The 25,156-nt window shown below is 39.5% G+C and overlaps 2 protein-coding genes across 25 annotated transcripts in view; one reads left to right on the plus strand and one right to left on the minus strand.

Moving 5' to 3' along the window:
• Positions 1-12,540, plus strand: part of ASAH1 (N-acylsphingosine amidohydrolase 1) — a 55,354-nt gene extending 42,814 nt beyond the window's left edge. Inside the window, exons 11-14 of the mRNA XM_025933066.2 lie at positions 9,760-9,891; positions 9,996-10,119; positions 10,546-10,602; positions 11,505-12,540. Of these exons, the coding sequence (XP_025788851.1) occupies positions 9,760-9,891; positions 9,996-10,119; positions 10,546-10,602; positions 11,505-11,594 (403 nt within the window). The 3' untranslated portion in view covers positions 11,595-12,540. The remainder of the gene's footprint in view (positions 1-9,759; positions 9,892-9,995; positions 10,120-10,545; positions 10,603-11,504) is intronic.
• A 908-nt stretch (positions 12,541-13,448) lies between these two features.
• The window catches only part of PCM1 (pericentriolar material 1), an 84,586-nt gene continuing 72,878 nt past the window's right edge, over positions 13,449-25,156 (minus strand). For 19 of the 24 annotated variants that reach the window (XR_015249636.1, XR_015249634.1, XR_015249635.1 and 16 more), the window contains 6 exons: positions 23,326-23,401; positions 22,524-22,780; positions 20,746-20,838; positions 20,522-20,639; positions 16,012-16,240; positions 13,449-15,748 (listed from right to left, as the gene is read on the minus strand). Coding sequence is in view for 5 of the 24 variants with exons in the window: in XM_086702843.1 (XP_086558969.1) it covers positions 19,240-19,265; positions 20,522-20,639; positions 20,746-20,838; positions 22,524-22,780; positions 23,326-23,401 (570 nt within the window). In the remaining 19 variants the exon portion in view is untranslated. Of the gene's footprint in view, positions 15,749-16,011; positions 16,241-17,325; positions 19,266-20,521; positions 20,640-20,745; positions 20,839-22,523; positions 22,781-23,325; positions 23,402-25,156 lie in introns of those variants that run through there. The other 5 variants (XM_086702843.1, XM_086702846.1, XM_086702847.1 and 2 more) reach the window with 1 other exon arrangement.

Here is a 25,156-nt window from a genome sequence, read left to right on the forward strand (position 1 = left end):
TATTTTATTGTTTTTCTTGGAGATAATAAGCAACATAAAACATTCTGTTAGTTTCAGGTACAGCGAAATGTTTTGGTATTTGGATATATTGTGAAATGATCTCCACAATCAGTGTAGCTAACATCCATCACCATATGTTGCTACAGAAATTGTTTTCTTTGTGTTGAGAACTTTTAAGATTTACTCTCTTAGCAGCTCTCAAACATACAATACAGTATTATTAACTGTCATCACCATGTTATACATTACATCCCCAGGACTGACTTATTTTAGAACTGGAAGTTTGTACCTTTTGACCCCCAACACCCATTTTGCCCACCCTCTAGTAATGACCACTCTGTCTTCTGCATTTATGAGTTTAGTTTTCTTAGATTCTACATGTAAGTGATAGCATAAGGTATTTTGTCTTTCTCTGTCTCCCTTATTTCATGAGCATAATGCCCTTAAGGTCCATCCCTGTTGTCACAGACGGCAGGATTTCCTTCTTTTTTATGGCCGAGTAATAATCATTGTATGTACACACCACAACTTCTTTATCCATGCATCCCTCAGTGGTCACTTGGGTTGTGTCCATATCTTGGCTTTGGTAACTAATGCTGCAGTGAGCAAGGGGCTGCAGGTATCTTTTAAAGTTAGTGTTTTTGTTTTCTTTGGATATATTACCAGAAGAGGAATGACTGAACCATATGGTACTTCCATTTTTATTTTTCTGAGGAACCTCCATACAGTTTTCCACAGTGGCTGTACCAATTGCATTCCCAACAGTGCAGAGTTCACTTTTCTCCACATCCTCACCAGTACTTATTTCTTACCGTTTTGGTAATAGCCATTCTATCAGGTGTGAGGTGATAACTCATTGTGGTTTTGATTTGCATTTGCCTAGTGAGTCCTGATGCTGAGCATAGTTTTCATGTACTAGTTGGCCATCTATCTGTGTATCATCTTTGGAAAAATGCCCAGTCAGATCCTCTACCCATTTTTAAATCAATTTTTTTATGCTATTGAGTTATATGAGTACGATATTGTGATTTTTTTTTTCATTATGATAAGTATGGTCTTTATTTTTTTTTTATTTATATATGAAATTTATTGTCAAATTGGTTTCCATACAACACCCAGTGCTCATCCCAAAAGGTGCCCTCCTCAATACCCATCACCCACCCTCTCCTCCCTCCCACCCCCCATCAACCCTTAGTTTGTTCTCAGTTCTCAACAGTCTCTTATGCTTTGGCTCTCTCCCACTCTAACCTCTTTTTTTTTTTTTTTCCTTCCCCTCCCCCATGGGTTCCTGTTAAGTTTCTCAGGATCCACATAAGAGTGAAACCATATGGTATCTGTCTTTCTCTGTATGGCTTATTTCACTTAGCATCACACTCTCCAGTTCCATCCACGTTGCTACAAAAGGCCATATTTCATTTTTTCTCATTGCCACGTAGTATTCCATTGTGTATATAAACCACAATTTCTTTATCCATTCATCAGTTGATGGACATTTAGGCTCTTTCCATAATTTGGCTATTGTTGAGAGTGCTGCTATGAACATTGGGGTACAAGTGCCCCTATGCATCAGTACTCCTGTGTCCCTTGGATAAATTCCTAGCAGTGCTACTGCTGGGTCATAGGGTAGGTCTATTTTTAATTTTCTGAGGAACCTCCACACTGCTTTCCAGAGCGGCTGCACCAATTTGCATTCCCACCAACAGTGCAAGAGGGTTCCCGTTTCTCCACATCCTCTCCAGCATCTATAGTCTCCTGATTTGTTCATTTTGGCCACTCTGACTGGCGTGAGGTGATACCTGAGTGTGGTTTTGATTTGTATTTCCCTGATAAGGAGCGACGCTGAACATCTTTTCATGTGCCTGTTGGCCATCCGGATGTCTTCTTTAGAGAAGTGTCTATTCATGTTTTCTGCCCATTTCTTCACTGGGTTATTTGCTTTTCGGGTGTGGAGTTTGGTGAGCTCTTTATAGATTTTGGATACTAGCCCTTTGTCCGATATGTCATTTGCAAATATCTTTTCCCATTCCGTTGGTTGCCTTTTAGTTTTGTTGGTTGTTTCCTTTGCTGTGCAGAAGCTTTTTATCTTCATAAGGTCCCAGTAATTCACTTTTGCTTTTAATTCCCTTGCCTTTGGGGATGTGTCGAGGAAGAGATTGCTACGGCTGAGGTCAGAGAGGTCTTTTCCTGCTTTCTCCTCTAAGGTTTTGATGGTTTCCTGTCTCACATTCAGGTCCTTTATCCATTTTGAGTTTATTTTTGTGAATGGTGTGAGAAAGTGGTCTAGTTTCAACCTTCTGCATGTTGCTGTCCAGTTCTCCCAGCACCATTTGTTAAAGAGACTGTCTTTTTTCCATTGGATGTTCTTTCCTGCTTTGTCAAAGATGAGTTGGCCATACGTTTGTGGGTCTAGTTCTGGGGTTTCTATTCTATTCCATTGGTCTATGTGTCTGTTTTTGTGCCAATACCATGCTGTCTTGATGATGACAGCTTTGTAGTAGAGGCTAAAGTCTGGGATTGTGATGCCTCCTGCTTTGGTCTTCTTCTTCAAAATTACTTTGGCTATTCGGGGCCTTTTGTGGTTCCATATGAATTTTAGGATTGCTTGTTCTAGTTTCGAGAAGAATGCTGGTGCAATTTTGATTGGGATTGCATTGAATGTGTAGATAGCTTTGGGTAGTATTGACATTTTGACAATATTTATTCTTCCAATCCATGAGCAGGGAATGTCTTTCCATTTCTTTAAATCTTCTTCAATTACCTTCATAAGCTTTCTATAGTTTTCAGCATACAGATCCTTTACATCTTTGGTTAGATTTATTCCTAGGTATTTTATGCTTCTTGGTGCAATTGTGAATGGGATCAGTTTCTTTATTTGTCTTTCTGTTGCTTCATTGTTAGTGTATAAGAATGCAACTGATTTCTGTACATTGATTTTGTATCCTGCAACTTTGCTGAATTCATGTATCAGTTCTAGCAGACTTTTGGTGGAGTCTGTCGGATTTTCCATGTATAATATCATGTCATCTGCAAAAAGCGAAAGTTTGACTTCATCTTTGCCAATTTTGATGCCTTTGATTTCCTTTTGTTGTCTGATTGCTGATGCTAGAACTTCCAGCACTATGTTAAACAACAGCGGTGAGAGTGGGCATCCCTGTCGTGTTCCTGATCTCAGGGAAAAAGCTCTCAGTTTTTCCCCATTGAGGATGATGTTAGCTGTGGGCTTTTCATAAATGGCTTTCATGATGTTTAAGTAAGTTCCTTCTATCCCGACTTTCTCAAGGGTTTTTATTAAGAAAGGGTGCTGGATTTTGTCAAAGGCCTTTTCTGCATCAATTGACAGGATCATATGGTTCTTCTCTTTTTTTTTTGTTAATGTGATGTATCACGTTGATTGATTTGCGAATGTTGAACCAGCCCTGCATCCCAGGAATGAATCCCACTTGATCATGGTGAATAATTCTTTTTATATGCCATTGAATTCGATTTGCTAGTATCTTATTGAGAATTTTTGCATCCATATTCATCAGGGATATTGGCCTGTAGTTCTCTTTTTTTACTGGGTCTCTGTCTGGTTTAGGAATCAAAGTAATACTGGCTTCATAGAATGAGTCTGGAAGTTTTCCTTCCCTTTCTATTTCTTGGAATAGCTTGAGAAGGATAGGTATTATCTCTGCTTTAAACGCCTGGTAGAACTCCCCTGGGAAGCCATCTGGTCCTGGACTCTTATTTGTTGGGAGATTTTTGATAACCGATTCAATTTCTTCGCTGGTGATGGGTCTGTTCAAGCTTTCTATTTCCTCCTGATTGAGTTTTGGAAGAGTGTGGGTGTTCAGGAATTTGTCCATTTCTTCCAGGTTGTCCAATTTGTTGGCATATAATTTTTCATAGTATTCCCTGATAATTGTTTGTATCTCTGAGGGATTGGTTGTAATAATTCCATTTTCATTCATGATTTTATCTATTTGGGTCATCTCCCTTTTCTTTTTGAGAAGCCTGGCTAGAGGTTTGTCAATTTTGTTTATTTTTTCAAAAAACCAACTCTTGGTTTTGTTGATCTGCTCTACAGTTTTTTTAGATTCTATATTGTTTATTTCTGCTCTGATCTTTATTATTTCTCTTCTTCTGCTGGGTTTAGGCTGCCTTTGCTGTTCTGCTTCTATTTCCTTTAGGTGTGCTGTTAGATTTTGTATTTGGGATTTTTCTTGTTTCTTGAGATAGGCCTGGATTACAATGTATTTTCCTCTCAGGACTGCCTTCGCTGCGTCCCAAAGCGTTTGGATTGTTGTATTTTCATTTTCGTTTGTTTCCATATATTTTTTAAATTTCTTCTCTAATTGCCTGGTTGACCCACTCATTCGTTAGTAGGGTGTTCTTTAACCTCCATGCTTTTGGAGGTTTTCCAGACTTTTTTCTGTGGTTGATTTCAAGCTTCATAGCATTGTGGTCTGAAAGTATGCATGGTATGATTTCAATTCTTGTAAACTTATGAAGGGCTGTTTTGTGACCCAGTATATGATCTATCTTGGAGAATGTTCCATGTGCACTCGAGAAGAAAGTATATTCTGTTGCTTTGGGATGCAGAGTTTTAAATATATCTGTCAAGTCCATCTGATCCAATGTCTCATTCAGGGCCCTTGTTTCTTTATTGACCGTGTGTCTAGATGATCTATCCATTTCTGTAAGTGGGGTGTTAAAGTCCCCTGCAATTACCACATTCTTATCAATAAGGTTGCTTCTGTTTATGAGTAATTGTTTTATGTATTTGGGCGCTCCAGTATTCGGCGCATAGACATTTATAATTGTTAGCTCTTCCTGATGGATAGACCCTGTCACTATTATATAATGTACTTCTTCATCTCTTGTTACAGCCTTTAATTTAAAGTCTAGTTTGTCTGATAGAAGTATGGCTACTCCAGCTTTCTTTTGGCTTCCAGTAGCATGATAAATAGTTCTCCATCCCCTCACTCTCAATCTAAAGGTGTCCTCAGGTCTAAAATGAGTCTCTTGTAGACAGCAAATAGATGGGTCTTGTTTTTTTATCCATTCTGATACCCTATGTCTTTTGGTTGGCGCATTTAATCCATTTACATTCAGTGTTATTATAGAAAGATGTGGGTTTAGAGTCATTGTGATGTCTGTATGTTTTATGCTTGTAGTGATGTCTCTGGTACTTTGTCTCACAGGGTCCCCCTTAGGATCTCTTGGAGGACTGGTTTAGTGGTGACAAATTCCTTCAGTTTTTGTTTGTTTGGGAAGACCTTTATCTCTCCTTCTATTCTAAATGACAGACTTGCTGGATAAAGGATTCTCGGCTGCATATTTTTTCTGTCTAGCACACTGAAAATCTCGTGCCAATTCTTTCTGGCCTGCCAAGTTTCAAAAGAGAGATCAGTCACGAGTCTTATAGGTCTCCCTTTATATGTGAGGGCACGTTTACCCCTTGCTGCTTTCAGAATTTTCTCTTTATCCTTGTATTTTGCCAGTTTCACTATGATATGTCGTGCAGAAGATCGATTCAAGTTACGTCTGAAGGGAGTTCTCTGTGCCTCTTGGATTTCAATGCCTTTTTCCTTCCCCACTTCAGGGAAGTTCTCAGCTATTATTTCTTCAAGTACCCCTTCAGCACCTTTCCCTCTCTCTTCCTCCTCTGGGATACCAATTATGCGTATATTATTTCTTTTTAGTGTATCACTTAGTTCTCTAATTTTCCCCTCATACTCCTGGATTTTTTTATCTCTCTTTTTCTCAGTTTCCTCTTTTTCCATAACTTTATCTTCTAGTTCACCTATTCTCTCCTCTGCCTCTTCAATCCGAGCCGTGGTGGTTTCCATTTTGTTATGCATTTCGTTTAAAGCGTTTTTCAGCTCCTCGTGACTGTTCCTTAGTCCCTTGATCTCTGTAGCAAGAGATTCTCTGCTGTCAGCTATACTGTTTTCAAGCCCAGTGATTAATTTTATGACTATTATTCTAAATTCACTTTCTGTTATATTATTTAAATCCTTTTTGATCAGCTCATTAGCTGTTGTTATTTCCTGGAGATTCTTCTGAGGGGAATTCTTCCGCTTGGTCATTTTGGATGGTCCCTGGCGTGGTGAGGACCTGCAGGGCACTTCCCCTGTGCTGTGGTGTATAACTGGAGTTGGTGGGCGGAGCCACAGTCAGACCTGATGTCTGCCCCCAGCCCACCGCTGGGGCCACAGTCAGACTGGTGTGTGCCTTCTCTTCCCCTCTCCTAGGGGCGGGATTCACTGTGGGGTGGGGTGGCCTGTCTGGGCTACTTGCACACTGCCAGGCTTGTGATGCTGGGGATCTGGCGTCTTAGCTGGGGTGGGTAGGCAAGGTGCACGGGGGCAGGAGGGGCAGGCTTAGCTTGCTTCTCCTTAGGTGATCCACTTCAGGAGGGGCCCTGTGGCAGCAGGAGGGAGTCAGATCCGCTGCCGGAGGTTTGGCTCCGCAGAAGCGCAGAGTTGGGTGTTTGCGCGGAGCGAGCAAGTTCCCTGGCAGGAACTGGTTCTCTTTGGGATTTTGGCTGGGGCATGGGCGGGGGAGATGGCGCTGGTGAGCGCCTTTGTTCCCCACCAAACTGAGCTCTGTCATCCGGGGGCTCAGCAGCTCTCCTTCCCTTTGTCCTCCAGCCTTCCCGCTTTCTGAGCAGAGCTGTTAACTTATGACCTCCCGGACGCTAAGTCGCGCTTGCTGTCGGAACACAGTCTGTCAGGCCCCTCCGCTTTTTGCAAGCCAGACTCGGGGGCTCTGCTTGGCCGGCGAGCCGCCCCTCCGCCCCGGCTCCCTCCCGCCAGTCCGTGGAGCGCGCACCGCCTCACCGCCCTTCCTACCCTCTTCCGTGGGCCTCTCGTCCGCGCTTGGCTCCAGCGACTCCGTTCTGCTAATCCTCTGGCGGTTTTCTGGGTTATTTAGGCAGGTGTAGGTGGAATCTAAGTGATCAGCAGGACGCGCGGTGAGCCCAGCGTCCTCCTACGCCGCCATCTTCCCTCTCCTCTAGGGCCGCCATTCTTGTGATTTTTTTTATAAGAGATAGTTGATCTGTTTTCATTTCTGGGTTCACAGTTCCCCAAATCCTTGAATTTCCTAAGTGTTGAGAGTGATCAAGGTGTCTTTTGTCATGTTAATGAGGCAACTTTTGGAAAGCACCAAAGGGTGGGGCCTGGTGGCCTGTGAAGGAAGCCATCGATTACAAGTTTCGAACTTTCAGGGCCACCGGATATCCAGGAAGGGTAGAGGGGCTGGAGGTAGAATCAGTTGCCACTGGGCAGTGATTTAATGAGTCATGCTGATGTAATGGAGCCTCCATAAAACCCCAAAAGGAAAGGGTTTGGAGAGCTTCTGGGTTGGTGAGCACAGAATTTTGGGGAGAGCGGCATACTCTGAGAGCATGGAAGCTCTGTGCCCTTCTCACCTGCCTTGCCCTATGCATCTCTTTATATGGTTCTTGCTTCGTATCCTTTATCATATCCTTTAATAAACTGGTACACGTTTCCTTGAGTTCTATGAGCGACTGTAGGAAATTAATTGAAGCTAAAGAGGACCTTGTGGGAACCTCCAGTCTTAGCCAGTCAGCTAGAGGCACAGGTAATGCTTACAACTGGCTGGATGGGGCTTAGGACTGACCTCTGAAGTTAGGGATGGAGTACAGTCTTATAAGTCTGAATCCTTAACAAGTGAACCCAATGTTATCTCTGTATAGATAGTGTCAGTATTGAGTCGAATTCTTGGACACTTGAGGATGTCCAAGAATTTCTTGGTGTTAGGTACAGGGAACCCCCCATGATGTTAGAGTTGGGCCTAAGGATCATAAAAGAATGAGTTCTTTACATATTTTGTATATTAACTCTTTATCAGATAATAAAATTTGCAAATACTTTCGTCCTATTCACTGGATTGCCTTTTCATTTTGTTGATGGTTTTCTTGCTGTACAGAAGCTTTTTAGTTTGATACAGGCCCACTTGTTTTTGTTGCCTTTGCTTTTTGTGTCAAATCCAAAAATTCATCACCAAGACTAATGTCATGGACTTTATAGCCTATATTTTATTCTGGTTTTATGGCTTTAGGTCTTATGTTCAGTTCTTTAATCCATTTTGAGTTGTGTTTTGTGTATGGTGTAAGGTAGTCGTCTAGTTTCATTCTTTTGCATGTTACTGTCCTTTCCCAATTGTATATTCTTTGCTCTGTTAATGTAAATTGACCATATATGCATGGATTTGTTTCTGGGCTCTCTGTTCTGTTGATTTGTAGTTTGATTACTACAGCTTTAAAATATAGTTTGAAATCAGGAGGTGTAATGCCTCCAGCTTTGTTCTTTTTTCTCAAGATTGCTTTGGGTACTTGGGATTCTTATAGTTAAAATTTAGGATTATTTGTTCTGTGAAAAATGCTGTTGAAATTTCAAGAGATTGCACTGAATCTGTAGACTGCTTTGGATGGTGTGGACATTTTAAGAGTATTCTTCCAATCCGTGAGCATAGAATATCTTCCTATTTGTTTGTGTCTTTTTCCATTTATTTTATCAGTGTCTTATAGTTTTCAGTATACAGGGCTTTCACCTCCTGGGTTAAGTTTCTTCCTAGACATTTTATTCTTTCTGTTGCACTTGTAAATGGGATCTTGTCCTTAATTTCTCTTTCTGGTAGTTCATTGTTAGTGTATAGAAATGCAACTGATTTTTGTATATTGATTTTGTGTCCTGTACCTATGCTGAGTTCATTTATTCTAACAGTTTTTTAGTGCAGTCTTTAGGGTTTTTGTGTAGAGTGTCATATCGTCTGTGAATAGTGACAGTTTTACTCCTTCCTTTCTGAATTAAATGCCTTTTATTTCTTCTCCTTGCCTAACTGCTCTGGTTGGGGCTACCAGTACTTGTGCTGAATAAAAATGGTGAGAGTAGACATCTTTGTCTTGTTCCTAATGTTAGAGGAGAAACTTTCAGCTTTACACCATTGACTACGATGTTACTTGTGGGTTTGTCCTATGTGGCCTTTATTATGTTGAGGTATGTTCCCCCTAATACGTATTACCACCTTGTTGAGTTTTTATCATGAAAGGATGTTGAATTCTGTCAGGTGCTTCCCCTGAATCTGTTGAAATGATCATATGCTTTTTATCCTTCATTTTGTTATCGTGGTGAAACACATTGATGTGTTGATGTTGGTCCATTCTTGCACCCCTGTAATAAATACCATTTGAGTATAGTGTACGATCGTTTTAATGTATTGGTAGTTTATTTTAAATTGCTCATATTAAAATAGAAAAATATTTTCTAGCTACATTGAATAATTATTTCAGATTTTCTTTGGTTAACCTTTGACATTCATAGGGAGTTCACGGTGTGTGTGTGTGTGTGCGTGTGTGCGTGTGTGCGCGCACACGCATTTAAAGCAAATGAGCTCGTTTATTTAAAAAGTGCTAGGCATAGGGGCGCCTGGGTGGCTCAGTCAGTTGAGCGTCCCACTTCAGCTCAGGTCATGATCTCACTGTTCATGGGTTCGAGCCCCGTGTTGGGCTCAGTGCTGACAGCTCAGAGCCTGAACCCTGCTTTAGATACTCTGTCTCCCTTTCTCTCTCTGACCCTTTCCCACTCATGCTTTGTCTCTCACTCTCTCAAAAATAAGTAAACGTTAAAAAAAAAAAAAAAATATGTTTCTCAGATACTTTTGTTTTCCCTTAGTTTCCACAACTAAATATTTTTCATTCCAAGTCCACTAAAAATGTTTACTTTTTTTTTTTTAAATGTTTCTGTGTAGTTATGAAGAAGCCAAGAATATATTGACGAAAACTAAGATATTGGCCCCAGCATACTTTATCCTGGGAGGCAACAAGTCTGGGGAAGGTTGTGTGATTACGAGAGATAGAACACAATCTTTGGATGTATATGAGTAAGTACATTTGTTCAAACAAAATAAGTAGAAACTAAAGCATAGACTGAAATATTTACAGGTTTAAGGCATGAAACCTAGTCAGAATCTCTGTTTGTATTTAGACTCAACCCCAAGCAGGATAGATGGTATGTGCTACAAACAAATTATGACCGTTGGAAAAGTCCTTTCTTTCTCGATGATCGCAGAACGCCTGCAAAGATGTGCCTAAACCGGACAACTCAAGAGGTACAGTCACAGTGTCCTATGTAGAAATAAATGGTGACGTTTGAAGCTTATCTTAGTTGTGGCATTTTTCTTTGGCCTTTGAGGAACTTATAAACTTCCTGTTATTCAGTATCTCTGGACAATCTGTACTGAGTTTTTGTTTCGTTTTGAATTGAAAGAGCAAAATTTTACAGTACTTGCCTTTTTACTCTAATGTTGGGACACCACTCTGTAGCTGAATGACAAGAATTAAAGAGGGCAGGAGGAGAGAGAAAAAGTGACACATTAGAACCATTAACTCTTCTAACAGTGACCCCAAAGGAAATTCTTTTAGGGGTTTCTGGGAGGTTGACTGAAGAAAGCCTTTGTTTCTAATAGCCCATTGTGTGGATAACCCTCCTGACATCAGCATTTAACTTAATGAACAAAATTACTTCTGTGTTTTAGAATATCTCATTTGCGACCATATATGATGTCCTGTCAACAAAACCTGTCCTCAACAAGGTATTTTTAAAATATATATATATTTATAATTTTTAATTTTAATAAATTTTAATTGTAATTTCATATTTTTAAAACATGTATGTATATAATTTACTTTTAGGGAAATAACCTGGGCCTGTGTTTTTATCTTTCCCTGTTATCGTGGATCAGTCAGAGCTAGAACCCCCAAGTCATGTTCTGCTTAAGGTTGATTTTTAAAAATGTTTTTTGTGTGACTAAAACAGTCACTCCTGGGATATGACAAACTGATTAGTGTGGTTTGAGGTCCAGACTGATCAGAGTATGGTTTCTGGTTTTACCTCCATGACGTTTCAGTTAAATACAGCCTTTTACCTTCGACTTCTCCCTGTCAGAAATCTCACACTGTACACTACAATTAGCACCTAGAACTCAACGAAGTCTGAAGTCTGTTTTCAGATGGAGCTTCGTGCGTGAGTTTCCCCCGCTGTGTTAGAGATGCGTTAAGGATAAGGATGGCCACAGCCGGGCTGTTTATCCTCCACGGAACCATCAGGCTCTGCGTGAGCTGAGGACGTGGGGTGTTACAGCACTGGTGGTGAAGCAGCATGCTACTCAGGAATCAGATCTTGTAAGGAATTAACGGGGTTCTCTCCAGAGCCTGTTTATATTCATGACCTGGAGTAATGGTTCTATTGAAGTCAGTTGTTTCAATTATTATTGTTTTGCTGTGGCATTCTTAAATGGTGAGATGTAAATATTAACTTATTAACTATTTGGTTCTTTGTATATTTATTTTTGTATCTTTGTATACACACCGTTTATATACTATTTTATACTAAATAGCTTCATAAAGCAACTCGACTGTGTATAGAAATGCTAATGTAAGTCAGGACGTCGTTGAATTGGAAACATTTTTCAAATAAAAGTCCCTTTTCTTTCAGCTGACTGTATTCACCACCCTGATGGATGTTACCAAAGGTCAATACGAAACTTACCTGCGGGATTGCCCAGACCCTTGCATAGGTTGGTGAGCACACACCCGGCGTCTAGAATGCTGTGAGGCATGAAGGTGGAAACTCACCCGTGTCCGAGTAGTACGGCTGTCTGACCTCCTTCCAAGACTGAGACTCGGAGCAGTTTCTCTTTGGGGCATGAGTCCACAGACCGTTTTTGCCCTAACAGTTGATTACTCTCATTTATGATTAACTTCGTTACAGAAACCAATCACCTAGAATTTGCGGTTTCACTCCACTTGGACGTTTGGGGACAGGGACCTCGTGGGGCCCACCTCCACAGAATAAAGCAAGAGTCCCGGTGGGCATTGACTCGGGCACATCTGTACACCATTCCGTCTTTCACTTTAATCCACATATTGGTATGGTTTTCCGTACAGCAGTCTTTTCCTTCCGATTCTTTTCAAATTAACATACCATGGTCTTTGCTGTTTTTGACAGCAATGTGGAGGAGACATCCACCCACCTGTGTAGTTCTCTTAACAGGCAGTAGTACTGGAGCCTTTGACCCTGAATAGAAGTACTTTTTGGGTTCATGAAGTAATCCGTATGTGAAGGCAGCCTTTTGTACACAGAACTGAAATGTTCCCTTTTTCATGATTAGTCTACCTCCCAGTCACTCCAGGCATTTGTTAACTTCAAAAACTGAGTCCTAGGTTCTGTGAGTTAGTAGTAAACAGGTCAAAGCCTTGTGGAAATCGAGAGGTGAATCCATAAACTCTCACAAATGTTGTTCAGTTAATACATTTTTAGTTTGTCTGTCTGATCGTGTATTTCTTAAAAACCTTACTAAAAATGTCTTTCAGAAATCTGTTTATGAAAAGCGCTGACGGAATGTGTTAACCTTTCAAACTTTCACACAATTAACTGTGAAGTGCATGCCAGTTGGGTGAGACTGTATCCACTTCATTTTGTATAATGTCACTTGTATTCATGACGCTCAATAAACAGTCGTTGGAAATAGTGTTGGCAGACACGTGTGCTGACGCAGTGTGGACCTACGTGCTGGAGATCCAAGCTGAACATACCTGAATTCAGTTACAAGGCTTGTATAGGTGGGTTCTTCAACTTAAGACTCACTGGTCACTAGCTGACGTGACTAATCCTTTCGTCTCAACCCAGTGCTGTCAACAGTGTGTAGGTGTCCAAAGGCTACTTTTCTCCTGGGAAGAGGAGGTGCTTCCACAAAACTGTAGTGATGCTCATGTTAGCTTAGTGAGGCTAGAGGAATTACAGGAGGATTTGTGTTAAACTTCCAATTCTACCCCTGATAAAAATGAAATGAGGCAAACTTGGATTTTTTCCTGAAATAATAGCCTTCCTTTTGATATTTATAATAAATAGGTGAGATGCTGTTTCAGACCCAATTCCTCAGGACTCATCAGAGAATATGGAGGAAACAACTAGCATGGAGGTTTTAGGTAGCATTGTTTAGTGGCAACAAAGCAGTTATAAATTAGGATACGGAGTAGAAGCCTATTTGTGTATGTCCTCGTGTCTACAGTGTAGAAGGATGACCGGGAGGGTGTTTACCAACATGCCGACAGCGGTTCCCGCTGCTGGCTTCACTTGGAGAGGACACGGGAACGGGATGGCACGCATACCTGGTTTTCCTATACGTCGCTTTACCGTCCTTCACAGACAGTGTTTTCACAAAGAGGTCTGTGGCGACCCCGCATCATTGACGCAGGTCTATCGGTGCCATTTTCCAACAGCTTTTGGTCCCTTTGTGCTGTGTCACATTGTCATAATTTGTACAGCATTTCAGACTTTTTCATTGTTACTGTATTTGATATGGTGATCCACCCACTGGCCATCTGCCCATCTCTCTCCCTGGGCCTCCCTATACCCCAGGACACAACAGTCTTGAAATTAGGCCACTTAATAACTTGTTTATTACACTGGTTTATTTTTGTGAGACAGATTGAGACAGAGCTTGAGCGGGGAAGGGGCAGAGAGGAGACACAATCCAAAGTAGGCTCCAGGCTCTGACCAAGTGTTCAGCGGCACAGAGCCCAACTCAGGGCTCGAACCCACGAACCATAAGATCATGACCTGAGCTGAAGTCAAGACACTTAACGGACTGAGCCACCCAGGCGCCCCAGCCCACTTAATAACTTTACAGTGGCTTCTAAGGGTTCCAATGCAAGGTAAACCATACATCTCTTTCTTTTTTCCTTGGAAAGTCTGTACCTCTTATAATCCCCTTAGTTCCCCACCACCCCCACCTTCTCTAGCAACCACAGGTTCTCTATATGTACAAATCTGGGGGGCGGGGGGTTGTTTTTTAGATTCCACGTATGAATGAAGTCACATGGTATTTATCTTTCTCTTATTCCACTTAGCAGAATACCCTCTAGGTTCATCCCTGTTGTTGCAAATGTTAAGATCTCATTCTTTTTTACAGCTGGGTAATACTCTGTTTTATATACATGCGTACACCACATCTTCATCTATCAATGGATACTTTGTTGTTTCCATATGTTAGCTTATTGTAAATGATACTGCAGTAAACATAGGGGTGCATGTATCTTTTTGAATTAGTGTTTTCTTTTTCTTGTTCTTTGGGTAAATAGCCAGTAGCAGAATTATTGGGTCATGTTTTAATTTTCCCAGTGTTTTCCACAGCGGGTACACTAGTTTGCATTCTCAGCAGTGCGTGAGGGTTCCCTTTGCTACACATGGTTGCCAACACGTTACATCTTGCCTTTCTGATACTAGTCACTTTGACTAGTGTGAAGTGCTATCTCATTGTGGTTTTTATTTGCATTTCTGTCATTAGTGATGGTGAGCATCTGTATGTCTGTTTTGGAAAAATGTCTTTTCGGATCGTCTACACATTTTTAATCTTTTTTTCTGCTATTGGGTTTTAGGAATTCTACATATATTTTGGATATTAACTCTTTATTGGTTACGTCATTGACAAATCTCCCATTAAGTAGGTTGCTGTGTCTGTCACTTTAAATCAGAAGCTCACAATGACGCAGCTCGCTGAGGAAGGCACAAAGAAAGCCAAGAAAGACTGAAAGCTGGCCCTCTTACACCAAACAGGCAGGCCAGGTTGCGAATGCAAGTAAGTTCTTGAAGGAAACTGAAAGTGGCATTCTGGTGAACACATGAATGATAAAGTGAGACAGCCTTATTGGTGATAGGGAGAAAGTTTGAGTGGTCTGGATAGATCATCAAACCAACCACAGCATTCCCTTAAGCCAAAGCTTAATCTAGAGCAAGGCCCTAACTCTTTTCAATCCTGTGAAGGCTCAGAGAGGTGAGGAAGCTTCAACAGGAAAGTAGAAACCTGGCAGAGATTGGTTCATGAGATTTAAGGAAAGAAGCCTTCTCCATAATATAAAAGTGCAGGATGAAGCGGCAAGTGCTGATGTAGAAGATGTAGCAAGTTATCCAGATAACTGATGCAGGTGTCTAAACAATATATATATGTTTTTAATTGAGAGAGAATGTGCGAGTGGGCAAGAGGGGCAGAGGGAGAGAGGAAATCTTAAGGAGCCTGATGTGGGGCTTGATCCCACAACCCTGGGATCGTGACCTGAGTGGAAATCAAGTCGCACACTCAACCGACTGAGCCACGCAGGTGCCCCTAAACGACAAATTTTCAGTGCGGGTGAAGTAGCCTTCTTTTGGAAGAAGATGCCATCCAAGACATTCATAGCTCGAGAGAAGTCAATGCCTAGCTTCAGAGTTTCAAAGAACAGGCTGACTCTGTTAGGGGCTATCGAAGCTGGTGATTTTAAGTTGAAGCCAATGCCCACAGGCCATTCTGTAAACAAAGCACATCTGTTGGCAACATGGTTTACTATTTTAAGCCCATGATGGACACCTAACAGCTCAGAAAAAAAAAATTTCTTTCAAAATATTACTGCTCATTAACATTGTACCAAAGAACTCTGATGGCGACGTACAACATGATTTGTTGTTTTCATGCGTGCTAACACAACATCCTTTCTGCACCCCATGGATCAAGGTGTATTTTTGACTTTAGAATCTTACTTTTGAAGAAATACCTTTTGTACAGCTGTAGCTGCCACAGAGTGATTCCTGAAGTGGATCTGGGCAACGTAAACTAAACCTGGAAAGGATTCACCATTCTAGATGCCACGAAGAACATTTGTGATTCGTGGGGAGAGGTCAAAATACCAATGTTAACAGGAGTTTAAAAGAAGTGGATGTTGGGGCGCCTGGGTGGCGCAGTCGGTTGAGCGTCCGACTTCAGCCAGGTCACGATCTCGCGGTCCGTGAGTTCGAGCCCCGCGTCGGGCTCTGGGCTGATGGCTCAGAGCCTGGAGCCTGTTTCCGATTCTGTGTCTCCCTCTCTCTCTGCCCCTCCCCCGTTCATGCTCTGTCTCTCTCTGTCCCAAAAATAAATAAACGTTGAAAAAAAAATTTTTTTTTAAATAAAATAAAATAAAAAAATAAATAAAAGAAGTGGATGCCAACACTCAAGGACGACTATGAAGGTTCCAGACTTCAGTGGAGGAAGTAACTGCAGATGTGGTAGAAATAAGAGAATTAGAATTAGCTTGATGATGTGGCTGAACTGCTGCATTCTCCTAACACTTGAATGGATGAGGGGTTGCTTCTTATGGATGAGCACAGACAGTGGTTCCTGGAGAGACAATCTACTCCTGGGGAAGATGCTGTGAAGACTGTTGAAATGACAAGAAAAGAATAAAACTTAGTAAAACAGCAGGAGGGCTTGAGAGGATTGACTCTAATTTTGGAAGAAGTTCTACTATTGGGAAAATGCTATCAAACAGCATAGCGTGCTAGAGAGAAATCTGTGAAGGGAAGTCAAGAAAATGGCAAACTTTAAGAAATTGCCACAGCCACCCCAGCCTTCAGCAGCCTTCAACATTGAGGCAACACCCTTTATCAGCAAAATGATTACAACTTGCTGAAAGCTTGGATGATGGTTAGCATTTTTTTGCACTAAGATACTTTCTAATTAAGGTATGAACTTTCAGATACAATGCCATTGCACAGGAAACAGGGTACAGTATAAACATAAACTTTTACATGCCCTGGAAAACCAAAAACATCTGACTCCCTTTATTGCAATACTTGCTTTATTGTACTGGTCTGGAACCAAACCTGTAATATCTCCAGTGGATGCCTGTATCATTTTTTTAAGTTTCTTTATTAGAGAGAGAGAGAGAGAGAGAGAGAGAGAGAGAGAGAGAGAATGAATCCCGCAGAGCCCAATGTGGGGCTAAAACTTATGAACCGTGAGAACATGACCTGAGCCGAAACCAAGAGTCAGACACTTAACTGACTGAGCCACCTAAGGCGCCACCAATGTATGCCTGTATTACTTTTGCCCCATTGTAAAAGTAAAAAATCGTAACTTGAACCATCATTAAGTTGGGGACTGTCTATACACTAGCTATGTTAAGAGAGAACTCTAATTCAGGCTTGATAACGTGATTTGTTTTCAAAATATCCAAATCAACTTTTTGTAAAATTGTTGGCCCAATTTGAATATGGGATAACTCTGAATATGAAAATGTTCTCTATATACTATATAGAATAGATATAATTAAGAAACAGAGTATAGCTACAGTGTAAGAAAAATGGTCTCAACTGTAAGTCTCTGGCTAGTTGATACGTCACTCTTTTTCATGTCTTTTCCGTTTTGTTTTGACATTTAAAATTGCCAAATAAGCCATAACTCTGAAATAAATTCTGAAGCATAAGTGACTATGTCAGTTTAAATGAAAATGCAATTCAGGGCTGTATGGAGGATATACATTTATTAACAGTGAAAAAGCGTTTACCCAAAGTGAATGTTACAAAATACAAAGAGTACCTGCACAGTCCAGTGGGCTCACTAGTTTAAGCATTATCTCAACCTGCACAGGATTCTGTCTCACTCATTTTGACCTTTCTCCCTCTTTTATCTGTAACCAGATTTTCAACTTAAAAATTAACAAACAGGAATCCTGAATGCCTCACCTCTGAGCAGTAGTTACTAAGGAAAATGTAAAACAAGTTATCTGATCTTAAGCCCCAAGTATTTTAAAACTGAATTATCTTCTCAAATAGAAAACAACAGACTAGGTTACAGCAGCTATAACACAAGTCAAATAAGTTAGATAAGGTCCACAGCTTCTAGAGTAATAACTAAGAAGTACAGTTCTTCCACCGTACCTATCTTTCATAGGCATGTAGAGAGAGACAGAGCTGTAACACGAAGGCTTGGCTTGTGTGCCAATATGAAATTCTCCCCTTTCCGTTCGGAGTCTACAAGACATATAAATATAGAACTTGAGTATCCATATAATCTATCGTTTTAGTTTCCCAGAAGTCAGGCCAACTGGGTAAGAATTCCTGATTCTGGAATGATAGTTCTCTGAATAGGTTTTTTTTTTTCTCCCCTCTCTCTCTGGAATAGGTTTTATTAATGTTGGAGATCTACACCTCACATAATTTAAATTAATTAGTAATACAGTAAATGTCCTCAGAAATCCTCACTTAACAGACTCCCCGATGAGCACTGTAATTTTACAATCAAGTATCAGGCAACTAAGAATTTTAAAGGAATACCAATGAAATGACTTTCTTACGGCATGTTTCAGTAAACTGTTATTAAGTTTTAAAGACTAATTGAAATTAAGTCTCATTTAATTCGAGAAACCTGTAAGGTTGGCTTGTTAACAGGCTCGGTGAAGCCTCCCTCAGGTATAGGTCAAGTTTGCAATCTAAAGGTAATTCACCTTTAAAAACTGATTTACTTAGTGATGAAGAAATCTCATAGATGTATCTCAAAAGCCAAGTTTGTCTAAAGGCATACAGAGAGTTAACATTCTGCTGCATAAAATTTAGTTCTGTAATCCCTACTTGAAGGGGTTTGGTTTTTCATTTAAAATTAATCATAATGTTACCTGTTTGTGCAGAAATACTCCCTAATTACATAAAACCTTTTTTTTAGGCTGTGGCAACATAGATAGGAATTGAATTCTGGAAAATATTTATCTGATAAGTATGTAAGTTCGAAGTACTAAGGACATGTGTTCTGAACTTAATCCAATTTGAACAGAATATTAATATATATTTTGTAACAACGTCACCAATATCCTGGATACCTTTATAACTTGCCCTATTCTCGCACAGGAATAAGACAATGCAGGCATTTAAAAGAATATCAGACCCAACAGCAGCAACACTCATACTATCTGGAAGCCTGGCCCAATGGCTGCTCTTTATATTAACTAGTCTATTTGTCTAACTCTTGACTGTTGCTCTTCTCTAACTATCCTAACCATACAGAACAGTGACTTCCTGTTTAGAATTCAACATCATTTCCAAGAGATTACTTTACAGATAAGTCCAACTTTATTTAAAACTACATCTTAAATTTAACAATACTAAACATCACAATTGGAGAGGAAAAAAAAAAAAAAAAAAGACCAAAAAGAAAAAAAGAAAGAAAAGAAAAACAACCCTACAGTGTATCAAGGCTTGAATCTGTCCAGAATTCAGTTTCTGATGTTTTAAACTGCCACGGGCAGAAATCAGCACACCTATCAAGAATGCAGTGTCAAACTAATTTACATTTTTATACAGATCAAAACAGACGTTTATTTAGTGCCATGTTCATGTATGCATTGACTATGTAAAGCAAGTTAGATGAGCCTCTGAAGACCTCTCACACACTTTGGGCTCCCACTGTTTCTGAAAAACAGAATGAATGCATTATAAATTACTGAATTAAGACATACTAGAATTTACTGTTCTCTTACATTAAAGTTATTACAAAAATACTAATGTAGTTTAAAAACAGGTGAGAGTTTGAGGACAGCAGACTGAGCAGATACTTCATTTCTCTTAAAAAAACTCCACTAGGAAAAAAACGGTAAAACTGATGAAATCCTGACCAAGAAAAGTGGCTGTGAGGGAAAGCAGGACAGGGGACAACAAGCCCCCAGGACGCTAAAAGCAGGCGGTGGCGCAGTGTGGGGCAAGAAGGGCTCAGCCCAGACCCCCTGAGCAGGGGCAGCTTTGAGACTCCAACTAGCAGAACTGGGCTAAACCACTGGGAAATCAGTTAAAGGTTTGACATTTAGTATCTCTAGGGAAAACAAAAATAAAAAATCTTAATTAACTGGCTGATGAATGGACAGAGAACAACAAGAAAATCCTTTGATTTTGATGCAAGACACGTTCTCATCTGAGTGGCCCAGGGGCTGTGCCATTAGATCGATACAGAAAGAAATCTGGGATTACTACTGCCTGGCTCTGCAACGAGACATACTTACACAGAATGGTCTTCAGAAAAAGTATAGAAGTTTCAACTACTATAGTTATAAAAATAAAATGTGTGTTTGCTTTCATAACCTTAATGTAAGAAGAAGAGTAAAACTGAATAGAGAAAGGAGGAAAAGGAGGCAGTCAGTGGCTGAGTAATGACCAAAGTTGATAGAACAAGCAACCAACCATATATACTTAAAATAACAAAGGTATCCTCAAACAGAAAAACCAAAAATAATAATCGTGAAAGGAGAGGTAGGTCCAAATACTCACTTTTGATAGGGAAGATAAGAGATGTCTGAACTTTTTAAATTAAGAAAAATTAAAACGATATTATTTAAAGATAAACAGTGTCTCATCCAAAAGAACTAAAAACCAGTAATTAAAACAAATGGGTTCCTCCAATTATCCTTAAGTCTTTTGTACCTTTCCTTCTTAAACAACATGCATCTATTACCTTGCTAAAATTCAAGATTTTAAAAATAGAAAATTATCTGATAATACCATTTTATACCTAATTTCTAAATTCGGCAGTGGACTAGACTTTTTACAGAATTATGCTTCCTTCCAACATTTGGCTTAAATCTTCCAAGTACTATGAATGGATGTGAAAAACAAAATGATGGTATCAAGAGTCACTAATTTTTCAATATGATTTGGTTGAAATTGGCAACTCTTACCAGGTTCTTTTAGTGTCTGAGAATTCCCAGCTAATTCTTCAGTCTGCATTTCACATAATATTTCACCAGATAAATGGTTTTTCTGTTCTTCCTCTACCATTTTCTTCCTTAGGTCTGCCTTTGGAATGAAAACAAAAAACAAAAAAACACCTCAAAATCAGTTTTCATCTCAGTAGTATTTGTTATATGAAGACAAGTTTAATTAATTAACGAAAGCAAAATACCTCTGAATATATTGTCAGTTTAAGTGGTAAATCTTCAACTTTCACGAAGTCTTCTTCATCAGATTTTTGACTTATGTTACCAGACTCTGCTTCCTGTAAGATAAATTATATTTAATGAAGGCAATCCACTCTATCTCTGGATCTAAGCCTTTAAAGTCATCCATGCCAAGAGATAAAGTGGATTCTTAGACATAAGTACACATCAGTAATTCCATCCTATTTGTTTTTGTCCTGCATTCAACTCCATGAATAAAACAAAGCTGGCGTGCACAGGAAGGGCCATGCACTTGCAGCTGTGGACATACTACCAAGCACATCTGTCTCCATTTGATAAAACAAAGAGCCAGTTTATATAGGTTCAAAGAAAAAATAGCAGTTACACCGAAGGCTAAAATAATCAGAAGAAAAACTCTGGTTTCTTGATACGATTATGGAACGCATCAGAACTGTATCTAGCGGACTATCAATAAACATTTATAGGCTTTCAATAGCAGCTCTGTGGAAGCTGAGAAACATGAGGTATGAATCTAATAACTCCCTTCTGTGATCTCTTCAGTGTTTCTTTGAAACCTGAAATCTTTTATATCCCTCGTTTCCCTTTCTGATTTTTAATGATATCACTGTACCAATTACCCAAGTGGAAACCTTAAATTTTTCTTCTTCTTTGAACATTTCTCACCCATCTCTCCCTCATTCATCTAGAACTTGGTGTCTCTATGCATGGTAAGGGAGCTTCCTAACATCACCTCCTTGACAACAAATCTTATACAGTCATCAGATTCATCTTCAAAAAGCATGACTTTGGCCATTTGACTTTCTTGCACAAGAACCTTCAGTAGTGGCCCTGGCCTAAATTTCAAATTCAAGTCCCCTCTATAATCAAACATTAACTTAATTTCAATTGACTGCCTCCTACAGCAACTCTATGCACTCATCAAATTAGAGTAAGAATAAGTCTAACAGGTAACTTTCAGAGTTTAAAATAATTTTATGGTGTAAATTTTACGGTGGTAAAGCAATCAAGACAGTTAAACTCTACTAATATTTCGGGAATATTATAAGCTGAGAAATTATGAAATCATAATTGTAAATACATCTGTAAGAAGAAAGTTGATGTTAAAAGAAAAAAAGTGAAATACGTTCCTTAGGCCTAAAAGTGCATTGTTATAAATCCCTTAATTTTTGCTGACAAGTTTATAAAACACAATCTGAGATCCAAAAAAAAACCTACTTACTATAAAAATTAAATTGAAACAAAAATGTCCAAGGTAAAAACTCAACTTACACCCTAAGTATAGATTTGCTACCATATTTTTCTGTCATTTACTGTATAGAGATAAGGAGTCTGCTGCTGTCAAACTGTGAACTTTCAGGTTTATCAAGGATTTATGAAATGCTCTAAAATAATTAAGATGTTAGACATGGATACTGTGAGAGATTAACGGTGACCCGCGTATCATCTGTCCAAATCTAAACTTGGAATGAACTCTGAAGTGTCAAACTAATTTACATTAGTAAATTAATGTCAAACTAATTGACATCATTGGACGTCATTTCCACCTAAAGCTCAAAATTATAAAAAAGAAGAGCTTTTAGGTTTTGAGACAATCATCTTAATTTACTATCACCCTTCTGTTCAAGTTTAAAATCAGTTTGAAAAGAAAACCATCTTGGCTGTTACTAAGCCTAGACACAAAGGAAAGTTCTGTGTACAGACTGTAAATGTTAACTTGGAAATGGAGAAATACACACAGAAATGAAATGTAAATGATACGTACATAGTCATTGACTAACACTGGAGATTCAGTGTCAGGACTTCCGGCCAAAGAGCTTTCAGGAGTTTCCTGGGCAGATTTAACTTCTTTGACTGCAGGCACCAAGGTTTCAATTTCAGTTAAAGGTAAAGGCAAAGGGTTCGGCTGTTTAGATGAATCAATGGTAGTAAGAGAGTCCTTTTGGATGGCGCTATTTAAAGGTTGCTCATTTTCCAAGATGTTGAGGTAACAGGGTTTCACAGGAGTGCTATCTTGGTCATCTGCAATCAAAAGAAAGTCTTAACATTAATGTAATGAAACAGCTATTATATTTTACTATTATACCAAATAGGCAGTATATATGAATGAGTAATCAAGGTATTTAAAACCCAAAAGAAGAGGCAGCTACAAATTTTCCTTATCAATGGTTCCTAAAATTAGTTCATCAGATTCATCTGGGGATGTTTTAAAAATTAGATTTCTGAAATCCACCCAATTTCTAATGAAGTAGGATATTCATGAATAATATCCAGGAATGGGCATTCTAAAAAATCCCCCACATTTGTAGCTAAAGATGTCTTCTTTAAAGACTTTTTTCTGTGTGTTTATTTGTCAACTCTTGTTTAACAAGTGTTTGCCGAAACAAAGCCCTCATGTTTTCTACAAAGGACTTAGGGGAAGGAAAAAAGACATACATCAGGTTCAAAACACCTTCCAAGTTACGTTAGGTAAGAATTTAGTTGGGTTTTTTTGTTTTTTGTTTTAGTTTTAAGCACATAAAGGGCACTTTAGATAATCTTAAAATTGAACACTTTAGATTTCTTGCCTTTACTAGTAGTGGGTTCTTGTTCTGATGGGACATTTTTGCTTTCTCCTGATTTTTCAAAGTCATGTTGTAGTACCTAGAAGGAAAAAGTGATGTCTTAATAGCAGGGCCTGAAATATATGGCCACTATATAGGAGATGGGTTACTACTGTAAGGTTTTTGTCCAACTTGAGACCTTCATACAAGGGTATTTAAAAATATCTTCTGAAAGCATTTCAAGAAGGAGGCATAGTTGCCACTGTTAAGATGGCTAAGTAAAAAGGCTTCCTTTTCTTCTTAACCTCAAAATAATAGAGAACTAGAGTGTTATGGATTCCACTATTTATTTATTTTTCAGATCAGACTGGATCATGAATGACACTAAAAGACATCCGTTTGTATGTAGATGTTCAGTGAATGGAAGAGGAAGTGAGCAGGAGGGAGAAAGATGAAGCAAAGTGCCTTCAGCAAGAAGAGAGAACAGTAACATTCACCTCATGCTTGGAAGTACCAGATTCTAGGAAGGAAGGAATACATTGTGGGTGAAAAGGGGGGTGCTGGTGGTTCTTTGAAACCGTTTAAAGAAGACGCAAACACTAGGTTCCCTCCCCAAACTCAAATAGAAAATGGGAGATTATAGTTTGGGTAAAGGGAATTAGTGAGCCTCAGACCCGGGGCTGCCAGGGTGGGGTGCAGAAAGCACAAATGAGGACAGGATAAAATGTCACACTGAAAACAGAAGGATTCAGCAGAAGTCTGTGCAGTGATGGGACACTGGGTGTCATTTCCACATCAAGCTCCAGAAGAGCAGCCGTCAAGGGGTGTATCTACCTCCTCCCCGGCAGGAGGACAACGGATGACCCTTCTGGGGAGAAACTAAAACACCCCAAAGAAAATACCAACAGGTACTAACATTTGGGATTTTCTATCAAAAAGCTAACCATCTACCCAAATGCCCTCCCGTGAAGCCCAGAACAACCCCAATCTGCCTTATGCTGAGTCGTTTTTTAATATAAACACTAAAGGTACCACAGGCATTTGAAGACAGCCTGCAGGTGAGTAAGAGAAGACAGTGCTTCCTTAAAGTAGCAGCATGCTATAAAAAAAGTAATCAGAAAATAAAAGTATTTAGAAATTAAAAATATGACATTCACATAAGTATTAAGGTCAAAAAACCTCCCAGAAAGTAAAACAGAGTAAAGGGACAATATAAAGAAGAGAGGAGATTAGAAATTGGAAAATTAAACCAGGGGCACCTGGGTGGCCCAGTCAGTTGAGCATCTGACTTCAGCTCAGGTCATGATCTTACAGTTCCTGAGTTTGAGCCCCGCATCGGGCTCTGTACTGACAGCTCGGAGCCTAGAGCCTGCTTCAGATTCTGTGTCTCCCTCTCTCTCTGCCCCTTCCCTGCTCACAATCTGTCACTCTGTCTCTCTCTCTCTTTCAAAAATAAATAAAACATTAAAAAAAAAAATTAAACCATAAGGGCCAATAATGTCTGACAATATTACTTCTAGGAGGAATGAAGAGAGAAAATGGTGGGGAAGAAATACAGAAAAAGAAAATTTACCAAAATGAAGGACATGATAATGATTGCTCACAGACCCCTGAGTACCCAGTTTAGTGACTAAAAAAAGACCCACAACAATGTGCATCACTGTAAAACTTCAACATAAGTCCAGGGGAAGCTCCAGTGTAGGAAGGAAAAGATACAAAGAATCACAACTAAAAAAGGCACTCGCCTTCTCAACAGCAGCAATGAAAACTGGAAGACGTTGGAAGACAGAGCAGTTGTCTCTCAAAGATCTGAGGGAAATGATTTTTAACATGGAGGAATTTAAGATTTTCTTTG

Source organism: Puma concolor, chromosome B1 (genome assembly GCF_028749965.1).
Source record: "Puma concolor isolate L17-30 chromosome B1, mPumCon1.1.hap2, whole genome shotgun sequence".
NCBI lineage: Eukaryota > Metazoa > Chordata > Mammalia > Carnivora > Felidae > Puma > Puma concolor.